Below are 13,264 nucleotides of genomic sequence, written 5' to 3' on the forward strand. Positions count from 1 at the left end.
CTGATTTTTGTCTGAGCGGGCAGAGAGAAAGTGCCAGGATAAACGTACTAATAATAATAGTGTTAATAATATAACATTATTATTATTGATTTGTTTTATTTTACTTCGCTTCTTGTGCCAAGTTTGGCTAATTTGCGAAGATGGGGATGAGTGATATGATGAAATTGATGGGCAGTCTCAAACATCCATGCCCAAGCCAGGATTCGAACCTGCTGGGACCAACATTATTATTATTATTAGTAGTAGTAGTATCAAAGACTCTGTTATCCTCATAAATTATGCAAAAAAGGGGGTAGTAGTTGGTGCTAAAACATTTGTGTTCGAAGAAACTATTTAAATTATTTTTTCTCCACACGGCACAGTAGTTCAGATCGCACTTCAAACTGTAGGTCCAGTCCTGATTAACCTTTCTGTGCATAAAGTGGACTTAAAACCACAAATCAATTTTACAACATTTTTCATTTAGATAGTTTGGCGCCCAGGGCAGACTCCCGCCACATCCTAGCTATGGTTATAAACTTGATAAGACTAAGAAAAGCAGGAATTGCAAGCAAAGCGAGCAAGAAAGTTTTACGAAAATAATTTTTATTTGCATAAAATGTGAATAGGATTTGGATTAGAAAAAGTTGTAATTTTTCATGACTACGGAGAAAAATTCAAGTAGAATTTACGCATAATTCCCGGTGAGTAGCCATCCTGAGTATACTCCTGGAATAGGGAGTTCCAGGCCATCTTTGAGTGGAGTAGAGCCTTGGCCTTGAGTAGTGGTTTATGGATGGTCTTTACCTTTTGCCTGAGTGGGAATTCGGTTTTACAATTCAGTTGTAATGGGATGCTCCTTTCTTCTGTTTCCACAAGCAGAGGGGGCTTGTTACATTAACAGAAATGTTGCAAATTGGGCAGTGATCTGAATTTTTTTAACACAAATTCAACAATGAGTAACAATCTTCCCTAGTGTACATTGTAATGCATGGTACATTTAAAATTCCATTTAAAAAAAAATCAATTTAGCTCATTTTATGCAAGAAGTACAGTTCAAAAGTAAGGGCCATAAAATAATTCAAATAAAATATCTTACTACTTGCACAGTTAGACATGTCTTGACATCCCAGAAGTATGACTACACATTGTACAGTTGCTGGAATAGAAGAATAGAAATGAGATACCTGTATTCTGTCAGGAGAGTGGGGGGGGGGGGCAATTGCTCCCTCTAATCACGGACGTTCACAGATTTTTGCCACGTAGGGACAAGCAAGGTATTTTTCCATGATATATATTACCCCGATAATAGTGCTGTCCCCTCAAAACCACCACTTGAATTTGAAATTATTGCATACTTGCGTCTCCCCAATACATAATAATTAATGTAAATTACTATGACTGAAATCAAATTATACGTGTGAAATATATGCTTTTAGGTTGATATTAGTTTTCGAAGAGGTAGGTGTGGTCATCCGTGCCCCCCTTTCTAGACGTTTCATGCCCCTACATTATTATTATACTTTCACCTAGGAATTTAGTGTAGAGGAATTTTATGACTTATTAAATGATATTATTGGAGAAAATGAAGTATTTCAAGCCGATGAAAATTCAAAGCAATTACGGTGGAAGGGGGTGCAGTGGCGCAACCATAAGGGAGCAGAAAGGGGCATTGCCATATCCCAACCTTGGAAGGAAATCAATTCTAGGGGGGCAAACGTTTAAGAGAAAGGAAGACTAGCAGGACAAAAGGATACTCAAGATGAAAATAGTTTTCACGTCTTTCTTGCATCATTTCTTCCAGATGGCCAGGAGTACCTACAGGGAGACACAGAGGGGCAATTGCCCCCTTGACTTCAAATTTTATACAAACAAAAATACATTTCGTAAAATTTTCTTGCTCGTTCGTTTGCAATTTGTTTTCTGTAGTGCATTGTAAATTACCAGAGAGAAGTAAGAACAGTTAAGTTCTTCAGACAGTTGCTGCTATAACAGTTTGGTTTGGAGGAAAAGGAGCGCACACATTTCAGAGACAATTTATAACATTTTTGCTGTTGTTTTGTTATGAGGCAGAAATCTCCCGAAAAAGCAAACAATAAACTATTACCAACCATTTGAGGCACATCCCACATTTTTATGCAAGAGGTCAAAAAAATTTCCCCCTAACTCTCAAGCTTTTTCTTGAATGAGGTATGTCAAGTTAATAACAAAACAGAATAACTATGCATTTCAGTACACTAACTGTACAAAATGTAAAAAGATAATAGAAACAGTTGTACTGGATATTCACTCATTTGGTGGATCGAGTGGAAAATTATCCCCAAGGATATAATAATTATAACATTAATTTCGAATGAGGTTGGGTTTATCATTGTATAATTATGATAATTACAAATATTATTATTGCCATTGCTACTATTCAAGTTTTATCAATGTCTTGACAACAGTACAAAACTTTCTGGTGACACCCATGATCAGTCCTTACATTTTAAATTTTAAATGAATCCTTTCTTACCACATTAATTTTAAAAATTGGCCAAAGAATATTAAAGAAATCGGTAGGTAGGGAACAGATCAATAAGATCATCAATATAATATGTGCTATTTTATTTTAACCATACGATAAGAAATGTGGTGCAATGTACATATATTTACAGATATTACATTCTCACATACACACTTATACACATTCACACATGGATATATTACAATGATAAAAAATACTGGATTTTCATTAACAATGCCACATTTTACAAGCTCTTTGCTGCTTAAATGCATAAATGAATTATAGTTTTCATTACAGAAAATGAGTACATAATGCTAGAAAATGAAAATAATCTTTTTAAAATCTCTAAAACAGGTATAGCAAGAATGTATTCTTTAGTTCATAAAATATTTTCCTCATTAAAAAAAATGACTTATGCAAAGTAAAACAGGTAACTTTTACAGAAGAATGTTTTGATAGAATGGTAGTTCTTTATGGAGAACCATTCGGTGGTGATGCATTTCCATTTTCTCCAGTGCCATTTTGTGGTGAACCATTTTGGAAAAGTGCAGCTTTCTGTTTGAAGGCTAACCTCCTCTGTTTCCTCTCTTCCTCTTCTCTCTTCTTTTCTTCCTTCTCTTGACGTATTTCTTCTTCAAATTTGTTGCTTCGCTTCAGTTCTTCAATCTGAGAAGGAAAAATTCAAATTTTGTTAGAATTATGGAGATTGAACTTAACATGAATTCTAGTACACAGATCGTCACCATTAGGGAGATTTCAGACTGAAGCGACATGTTGTTTTGAAATGAACCTTCAAGTAATAAATGCAACCTTTCGAACTGACGTGACATGACGAGCTGCATGTGTCGCTTGTTGCTTGGATTGGGTCGTTTCCTCAGTACTATGCAATGTGGTGCCTCAGACTGGTTGTCCATACACAGTGAATGCTTGTCGCTTCGATCTGAAAGCTTCCCCCAGTGGTATTTCCCAACACTAACCAGTGACTGCCACCTTGGTGACCCAAGCAAATTAAGACAATACAATGAAAGCACAATACATATCTCAGCAGAGGTGGGATATAATCCAACCAGTTACGGGGTGATGTGTGCTCAACACGATGAACCCCTAGTTGTAAGTTTCCATGGCTGGGTTATGCTTACACTACTCATTTGTAGCTCCCAATTTCCATAATGGTGGGTGGCCACCAGCCCCATACACAGACCGAAATCACAGGAAAAAAGTTATGTCACCCCCTCAGGAGACTCAAACCTGAGTGTGTCCCATAGCCCGAGTCCAAAGCCTGATGTCTTAGATGGGGCGGTGCGGGACTGTGGTTCCACAAGAAGTACTTTAATATTCTGATTTAATTTTTTTTTCAGCTTGATCTATTTATTTATTCCTTATTTTGGATGGCGACCTTTTCTACTTTACATTTTATAAATTGATTTTTATAGCTAACTGTTTGTGAAATATATAAGAACTAAAAACATTAAGATACCAAAAAAAGAAATATATAAAAGCTAAGAACATTAAGATACCAAAAAAAGCAGAAAAAAACAACATAAAAAATAAAAACAGAAAAATACATACACACTAAGAAAAGTAAAAAAAATATGCGTAAAACATAAAAATCACACACAACAAACATACTCAAATTACAGAAAAAGTCAGTTGGTGTTGGTCCTGCAAGTTTACATGAAGGTTTAATTTTATTTCCATTTATTTTTGAATATTTTGAAAAAAAAATCTGATAAATTGATGCATATAATTGGAATAGAATACTCATCCAGTAATACAGGCTGTATCACAGTAGCGTACGCAGGATTTCATCAAGGGGGGTGTTATCTCGAAAACTTTCTACAAATTCACATTACCATTGTTTTATTATACTTTAATTAATTAATAATAATAATAAATTAATTAATAATTCTTATAATTAATTAATTAGTTTAATTACTACTAATGCAGCTGCTATTTATGAAAGAAATAGAACAAAATTACAATTCTTTTGTTTCAAAATAATTGTCTAGTCAACGGTTATTTGTATATGATAAGTGAGACATTTTAAGTGAAGAAAATCCATAAAAACAAGCAAATATATTAAATTTATTGAAATAATCGAAATATGAAACTCATTCAAGGAGCCGCGCTGGTCTAGTCTGACAACTTCGTGGGATATCCGGGTTCGATTCCCGGAATTGGTTGGAATTTATCCAGCCTTGTCTCCGCACCCAGCCTATGGGTATCTGAGAGCAACCTTGGGGGATGAAGGCTGCCGGAGCATGGTGCTGATCACATCACCTGCAAAATAGTTCGAGAACAAGAATCTTTGGGGCCCACCACACCACTATGTGTGACTTCATGGCACGGTGCTATATACACGGGGGAATTTACATTACCTTTACCTATGGAACTCACCCAGGGTGATGATGAAGCGCGAGAATACATGTTGCTAAATTCCACTGAGTCTATGTTTTCGTTGTAAAGTAAGTTTATAGACATTCCAACACATTTATCCCTTCTAGGTGATTCACAAAAGACTTCTTCGACATTATTTAATGATGTGGATGTAGACTCAGCATCACTTGAGAGTTCACAAGGGGATGTGAAATCAGTACCGGGAAGAACGTTTGCAATAAGGACGAAGCAAGGAATTTTCACAATTCTCGTAAGAGTCACTGCGCGACTTTTTGCAAAAGAAAATTGCAAAATTGAACTTTGCGGCCGCTTAGATTGTGTTTGGAATGTTGTGTTTTTCTTCATGCTGCATGGGAATAATAATCCAAATTATTATTATTATTATTATTATTACTGTCGCAGATCTTTGACTGTGATAAATTAGCCATTTTTAATTTTTTCTACAGCATTTTCCATAATATTTCAAGAGCTCAAGGGGGGGTTTAAACCCGGTAACCCCCCCCCTTGCGTACGCCACTGCTGTATCATAAGTAATAGCACAAACTGTACCTGTATAAATCAATATTTTGAACAACTTTTAATTGGTACAATCTTTCAAGCATCAGTATCAGAGTAAATCTGTAAGAGTATTGACATCAGTATGAGTGTCAGTTCAAAGTGATATCGGCTCAGCCCTAGAAGTAACTAATTATAATAAAATATGAACTGTAGGGTTCTAAAATTGGAGGGGAGGGTTGCCAACTTGGTGATTGGGCATATTGAATGAACGACTCAACAAAGGATCTGGGTTGTTTTGGTTTGGGCAAGGGCGTTCCATCATCATTTCATCTAATCATTATCATTCATCTTTATCATATTTCCCTCTACAGGTTAATTCTTTGATAGTAAATTTCACACAAAACAACTTAAAAAGTGTGTTTAGTGATGGTCTATGACATGGAAATACTGGAAACAGGAAAAAAAGAAAATGAAAATTATGGTGACAAAAGTGTTAGGTAAGTAACACTTTTGTCACCATAATTTTCATTTTCTTTTTTTCCTGTTTCCAATATTTCCATGTCATAGACCATCACTAAACACACTTTTTGTTGCCTTCAAACATCAACAGTTTTGCCACTGTACCTCATAATTTTTTAGAAACACCCATTTGGACCGGTACGGCTTTATGAGGCATTTCAGGATTGGCTATACTCGAAAACGATCGGTTTTCTTCTCTGAACTATAGATGGCGAAATAGTCCACCTACCCAAGGTGGAAATTGACGTCCAAATTTCCGTACGAATGTTTGACATGCAATTTTCCATGCTTTGTGGAAAAATAAATTTACACTTTCACTTACATTTGGCAACACTGCATGAACAACACTGCACCCCGTTTGTTGTTTCTATGTTTAAAAATATCTACTTGGACAGGGCTAACATTTGGTGTATAACTTATGTATGTACAGGTTTCGGTTACAAAGTAACGCCACTCTTAATTCCCAGTTGCGCCGTTCGTGGGACACCCTGTATTAGCATAGGTAGTATTAAGAAAAAATGGCAAACGTGGTGGAAAAAACATACCTTTGCTTCAAAAAATGTCTTGGCTCCTCCAACTCCCACCTCTTCGACATCAATTTCTGTCAGAGCTGCTAATTGTGAGAGTCCACTTTCTTCGATCAGTTCACCAGCCCTCGCTTTTCTATATATCAGTAAAAACTGAAAGAAAAAGAAAATTATGATAAACTCATTTAAAAAATTTCATTGCTTGAACGACCACAAAATAGTTTAGCTAAGTGAATAATTCTAGATTTTAATTATGGTGCGTGGGCCTCCCCATGGTGCAGTGGTAGCGCCATTGCCTTGTAATCAAGGGGACCCAGGTTCGATACCCGGTGGAGGCACAAGCGGTTCAGATCCCACTTTAAACTGTAGGTCTAGTCCCGATTAGCCTTACTGTGCATAAAGTGGACTTAAAACACCACCTCAATTACGATGTAAATTTTGTTTTTCATAGCCATTCCATGTACACTCATAATGGAGAGCACTGATGAGATCATTATTAACTGATCTACTTTTCATCTTTATGTTCTATTTTTGCCCAGAGAACAATACATTATTGTTACCTATTTAGCCAAAATAATTCTGTATTGGATTGTTTGAATGAACTGTACATAGGGTAAATAATGTGATGGGGAAAAAAAATATTATTGGTAGTTACAGATTTGATATCATCAGAAGTGCATTTTTTCACTTTCCTCAGAGTAAAAATATGTTGTACACAGTAGCGTACGCAGGATTTTGTCAAGGGGGGGGTTATTTCTAAAACTTTCTCCAAATTCACATTACCATTGTTTTATTATACTTTAATTAAATAATAATAATCACAATTAATTAATAATACTTATAATTAATTAATTAGCTGAATTACTACTAATAATACTACTAATACCACTACTACTATTAATTGATTGATTGAATTGGTGTTTAAAGTCCACTTTATGCACAGAAAGGCTACTACTACTATTAAGTACTAGAGATCTACATAAATATAGTATTTACGAAAGCAATAGAACAATATCACTTTCTAGTCATTCGATTTTTATCAAATTCTGGGAACATTTTTTTTCTTTGTTACGAAATAATTGTCTGGTCAACGAGGTGAGACATTTTAAGTGTGAAGAAAATCCATAAAACAAGAAAATATATTAAATTAAATTAAAATAATCAAAGTATGGAACTCATCCAAGGAGCTGTGGTGGTCTGGTCGGTAGAGCGTCTGACAACCACGCGGGAGATCCGGGTTCGATTCCCGGAATTGGTTGGAATTTTTCCGGCTTCTTACCCGCATAAATGTCCCCGATAATTCACATCTGGATTGTCTCTCTGTTCTTGCCAACAAAATATTTTACAATAGTTTAGCTTATTGTCGTTTGAATAATTGTCTAGTCAACAAGGTGAGACATTTTAAAAGAGAGACATTCAAACATGCTGCGGTAAACAATGAGAAGGCGGACTGGTGACTGTTCTTGTCCACCTAGCCTTTGTCTATACATTAGTCGCTTACAACGAACCAAGAACTTTCTTTCTCATTGTTCACACAAAAAATACATGTTCATTGAACACTGGCGTACGTAGTGGGGTGGCTGATGGGGTTACAGCCCCTACCGAAATTGAGAAAATCAGAATTTTCAAATAAAAATCCGTTAATAACATTAAAAAATCAAAATGTGTAAATGCGAAACCTCTTTTAAAGTGAGTCCCGACTACCATTTTTGTCTTTGAATACAATTTTAATAGACTGAAAAGCTCGAAAATTACGAGATATTTTATTATGCATCCTGCCCTCCAAAACGAAGGCACGTGCTATCCACATTTACTATACCAGCCCATCCCGAAAAAAAAAATCCTGCGTACGCCAGTGTATTGAACATTGTTGCAACTGAGATACAAAACAAGTTTTCTCTTTTAACTCATAGTTGCCCTCATATTTTATTTTCAAGAATATTTGTTAATTTTCAAGGCTTTCTCTCTGAAAGACTCATGTGTTTGGAATACTGTGCTTTTCTCCGTGCTGCATGGAAATAATAATTCAAATTATTATTATTATTATTAGTAGTAGTAGTAGTAGTAGTAGTAGTAGTAATAGTATTGTCCTAGATCTTTGACTGTGGTAAGTTAGCCATTTAATTTTTTTTCCACAGCATTTTTCATAACATTTCACAAGCTCAAGGGGGGGTTTAAACCCCGTAACCCCCCCCTTGCGTACGCCACTGGTTGTACAAGTTATTGACAACTAATAATAAAAAACCTCTGATAATGCATATGTTCTCAAAGGGAGGGAACTTTTATCTTCAGTTGCGAATTTAGTAATGTGGGGCCTGCAAAAGAAAATACAGAAGGGGAATACCCCCAGCTTCCCCCTTCAATTCAGACACTACTTTTTTGAACAACAACTGTAATGTAGGTAACTTCTAGGATGAGTAACTGAACTTGCAACCAAGTAAACAACTCTGTTACTTTTTTAAAATGAAAGTTAACAATACAGAAACGCAATCACTATACAACACTTCAGTCTAGAATCTAGTTCACTAATAAAATATATGCATGTACAAAGGTGGTCTCAAATGCATTTTCACCCCCACACACTGCAGTTAGTTGTTCTTCCACAGCTGTACTTCTTTGTATCGGCCATCCGAAATGAATGGTCAAATGGAAGTACACAATTTCAAATTAACATTTGAAGATGCAAGATGTTCAAACCACCCTAAACATTTTGTTTCAGTTATCTTGATGTGATTAAGAAACGTACTTCTCTGAAACTGATTTTTCCATCATGATCTTCATCCACCTCTTTGATCATGCCTTTGAGTCCAAGATGAGTTTGTGGTGCACCCAGTTTTTCCATCATTCGTTTCAGTTCACCAAGATCAAGATAGCCGTCACTGCCTTCGTCATATCTGAAAGACAACAATATTTTGTAAGGTTTGATCAAGGAATATTTAATTTGGGTATTAAGAGTTAATACAACACAAAACCAATTGCAAGACAAGAACCATAAGTTGATAGATCTCTAAAATGCATGACTTCTAGCAACGATTTTCATGTACAATTTGGTTCCAATTTTTATTTCTAGAAAAATGGCAGTTTTGGTAAATTACTTTTCGATTACCAAATCCAACTGACCACATTTTTCTAAATTCACCTTCACACTTTCATGAAAATGTTTTTGCACCAACTCATATCTGAAATATTGGAATAAGCTGAATGATTAAACCAAGGAGAGTGTCTTCCCCAACTACTAGTAACCACCGGAAAGTTTGTTAATCCACCATTTATCACTTCAAACAAGATTTTGATTTATGTTTAATTACTTGTGCAATTAATACTGCAGAGATGCTGGCCTACCATCTGCTTATTTTATGGTTTATTGTTGCTGTCTTTAAAAAAGGGGAAAACAATTTGCAGGTAAAGTAAAGGTAAAGGTAAAGTGCTCCTCTGTGCATAGCACCACGCCATGAAGGCGTATAGGGGGTGTGGGGATAACGCCCCACACTTTCTTGATCCGGTCGTGAGTGGGGGTGATGTGATCAGCATCACGCCCCTGACCGCCTTTACCCCCCAGGTGCCCATGTTATTCGACGCTGGGTAGGCGCCGGGGCCGCTTCCATCGTTACAAAAGTTCCCGGATTTGAACCGGCTGGGGATCGAACCCGGGACCTTTAGCATGGTAGTCAGACGCGTTACCGACTGAGCCACCGCGGCCATCGTCAGGTTTGCATACAATTTGCAGGGAAAGGTTAATAATTTTAAAGCAAGACCATAGAATAATTTAAATGACTATATGGTAAGACCCACAATTTAGGCTTGGCAACACTGAGTGACAGCTCAAATTTGCCACTGTTAATCCGAGCAGATTTTTAAACCATGCAAAACACCCAAGTAATTATATCAGGAAGAATAACTACGAATTAGACTTTTTTCTTCTAAATGGGACAGAGCCTACTTGTAATTTATATTGTACAAACCAGAGACGGGTTTCTTCGGTTCATCAATAGGTAAGTCAGTTTTTCCTTTAGCCCATTTTCTGATTTGACATTGGCCTTTCTTTTGTTGTTAAAATTTTCCACTTGCATTACCATCAGTTTTGTTTCAAGTTTTTATGCAAAAAAAAATCTAATTCGTTTTAATTTCAAGGTGCATATTTCCTAACATCGACACTTCTCGTTTTAGAGCATCATCTATGGCCAATGTGTCTGATTTTTACTTTATGTTATATGTATGTTGGCAATGGCTAATATTCAGCGAACAACTTCCCACAATTCATTGGCGAAATCTCGCCCGGCTCCTTATTTTTGGCAAATAGATCAGATCCTGCGTTGAAAACATGTCAGATAAGCAATGCGCGTATGTGCTCTTCGCCGAAGTGATTCAAGGCGTGGTTATCATTATCATATGAGGAATGTGTACGTATCGCACAAGTTTTCTTGCTGTAAGAAGGGTTCTCACATGCTGATGCTTTCCTTAACAAGAGCTAATCTATTTGCTGGACTTCATGCTGTTTCTTCCCAATGTGCACTGTGCCATGGCGTCAAGTTGAATGATATTATCCACAAAAATTATTGTACCTGTTCTACATGACGAAGTGGATAATACGTTGCAATATACAATACATGCTGACATATGCGTAACTTGGCGGGGGCAAGGGGGGCACTTGCCCCCAAATTTTAGGGTTTATTAAAATTTTCAAGTTAGGGGACCTGAGGAGCAAAGTAATAAGGGGCAATATTTGTAGTTTCGCAAACGTCAGCTAATTAGCAAATTATCCTGGACGTTGTTTTTATGAAATGGAAAAGTTTTCGAATCTCTTCCCCCAAAGTTATGCTCCAGGTTTGATTCGACCCCTCAAAATTAGACCCAGTTTGATTCTATCCCCTCAAAATTAGGCCCAGTTTGATTCTATCCCCTCAAAATTAAGCCCAGTTTGATTCTGCCCCCTCAAAAATTAGGCCCATTTTGATTCTGCCCCCTCAAAAATTAGGCCCATTTGATTCTATCCCCTCAAAATTAGGCCCAGTTTGATTCTATCCCCTCAAAATTAGGCCCAGTTTGATTTTATCCCCTCAAAATTATGCACAGTTTGATTCTATCCCCTCAAAATTAAGCCCAGTTTGATTCTATCCCCTCAAAATTAAGCCCAGTTTGATTCTATCCCTTCAAAATTAGGCCCATTTTGATTCTATCCCCTCAAAATTAAGCCCAGTTTGATTCTATCCCCTCAAAATTAGGCCCAGTTTGCTTATATCCCTGGTGTATATTTCCCCATAATAGTGATTCCCGATCAAAAAAACACTGCTTCAGTCTGAAATTATCATGTTCCTTCAACGCCATTAGAATAATTAACATGATTTACCGAAATGAAATTATGCGTGAAATATATACTTTTTAGGTGGACACTCATTTTCAAGGGAAGGGGGCCGTGGCATACATATTCTGTGATCATAGTTGTCGCGGAGAGGTGTTTCAAACGGGTCACTCGACGGCAATGGAAACGAAGTTGTTTATTTGATCGTACGGGGGAAAGGTATTTTATTTATGGTAGTCTATAGAAAATAAATTCCTTTTTAATTACTATTTCAGCAGAATAACTAAGAAAAATGGGTTGGCTGATGGCTCGGAAAGTAGTGTAAAATACCCAATTCAGGTTAGAACTTCAAGCTTTCATATTTTACCACTTAAATTGTTCCTTGAGAGGGTTTTCCAAATTCCAAAAAAATGAGAATATTGTGTGAGAGAGGTTACAACATAAACTTCCTCTTTAAAGATTTTCCTTTGTTGAGGTCTGAGGACAGGCTAACGAAATACAAAAATTCAGTGTATTCATGGCTTGATTGATTGATTTAGTTTATTTTACTTCGCGTTTTGTGCCTCTAGGCTAATTTGCGAAGATGGGGATGAGTGATGAAATGATGAAATTGATGAATGGACATTCACAAACAACCAAGCCCGACCGGGATTCGAACCCGGGACCCTTGGCGCCGCAGCGCGATGTGCTAACCACTCGGCCACAGGGTCGGGCATATTCATGGCTTGAAATGTATCTGAAAAATAAACAGATTGGGCAAGTATTATTTTATTTGGTGTACTGGCGTACGCAGAGGGAGCTGATTGGGTTAAAGCCCCTCCGAAATTTTGAGAAAAATCAAGATGAGAGCAGCAAAGAACTCGGCAAGAACGAAAGTGGTGAATTCAAACTCTCCTTAAAATGCCCCCTGATTACCATTTCTGTCTGAACAAATTTCTAAACGGTAATTACGAAATATTTTGTGCATTCCGCTCCTAGAACAGTCTCCTCCGAAACCAAAGAATTAGTCTTCTTTTTCAGCCACTATACCTGACCACCTGCAAAGAATCCTACCGATCGACGTCCACTACCCTTTAGACAATCTGGCAACAACTTAAAAACTGGAGTAGTGTACGCCACCGAAAACATTCTGAACACGGCGGGTTTATTGATCTTCCTTGCACCAGTCTTGGCACCAGGTCACCAATGCCATAATTGCAAATGCAGACAAGATCGTCTCGAGACGAGACCAGACGGCTGTTGACCCACCTTCGATTCCGAGAAGACGCTATCTTCCCCTCCCAGTCTTTTGTGTTCTACAAAGAATAGTCTCCTGGTGCGGGATATTTACTGACTCATTCAACCCTATTGTCTGAACCAGCTCAGTATCCATCTAAAGTGTAAGCTACTTTCCTTTCAATAACAATGTAAATTTTTAATCAAATTAGACACACCTATTGTTATATAAAATATAGACTGAATTTTTCTGGTTGCCATACACGGATTATTTTTGTTCCCTAGACATACAGTCCAGGATATAAATTGTAACATCTTTCTGAA

At 36.9% G+C, this 13,264-nt stretch overlaps 1 protein-coding gene across 1 annotated transcript in view; it reads right to left on the bottom strand.

Annotated features, from left to right (window-relative positions):
* Positions 1–2,571: 2,571 nt before the first annotated feature.
* LOC145996057 (EF-hand domain-containing protein D2 homolog) overlaps positions 2,572–13,264 on the bottom strand; it is a 104,479-nt gene continuing 93,786 nt past the window's right edge. The window contains exons 2-4 of the mRNA XM_083132274.1: positions 9,173–9,320; positions 6,445–6,579; positions 2,572–3,151 (exon numbers count right to left, since the gene is read on the bottom strand). Coding sequence (XP_082988400.1) covers positions 2,957–3,151; positions 6,445–6,579; positions 9,173–9,320 — 478 coding nt within the window. The 3' untranslated portion in view covers positions 2,572–2,956. The remainder of the gene's footprint in view (positions 3,152–6,444; positions 6,580–9,172; positions 9,321–13,264) is intronic.

This window comes from Lepisma saccharinum, chromosome 12 (genome assembly GCF_977018435.1).
Source record: "Lepisma saccharinum chromosome 12, izLepSacc3.1, whole genome shotgun sequence".
NCBI lineage: Eukaryota > Metazoa > Arthropoda > Insecta > Zygentoma > Lepismatidae > Lepisma > Lepisma saccharinum.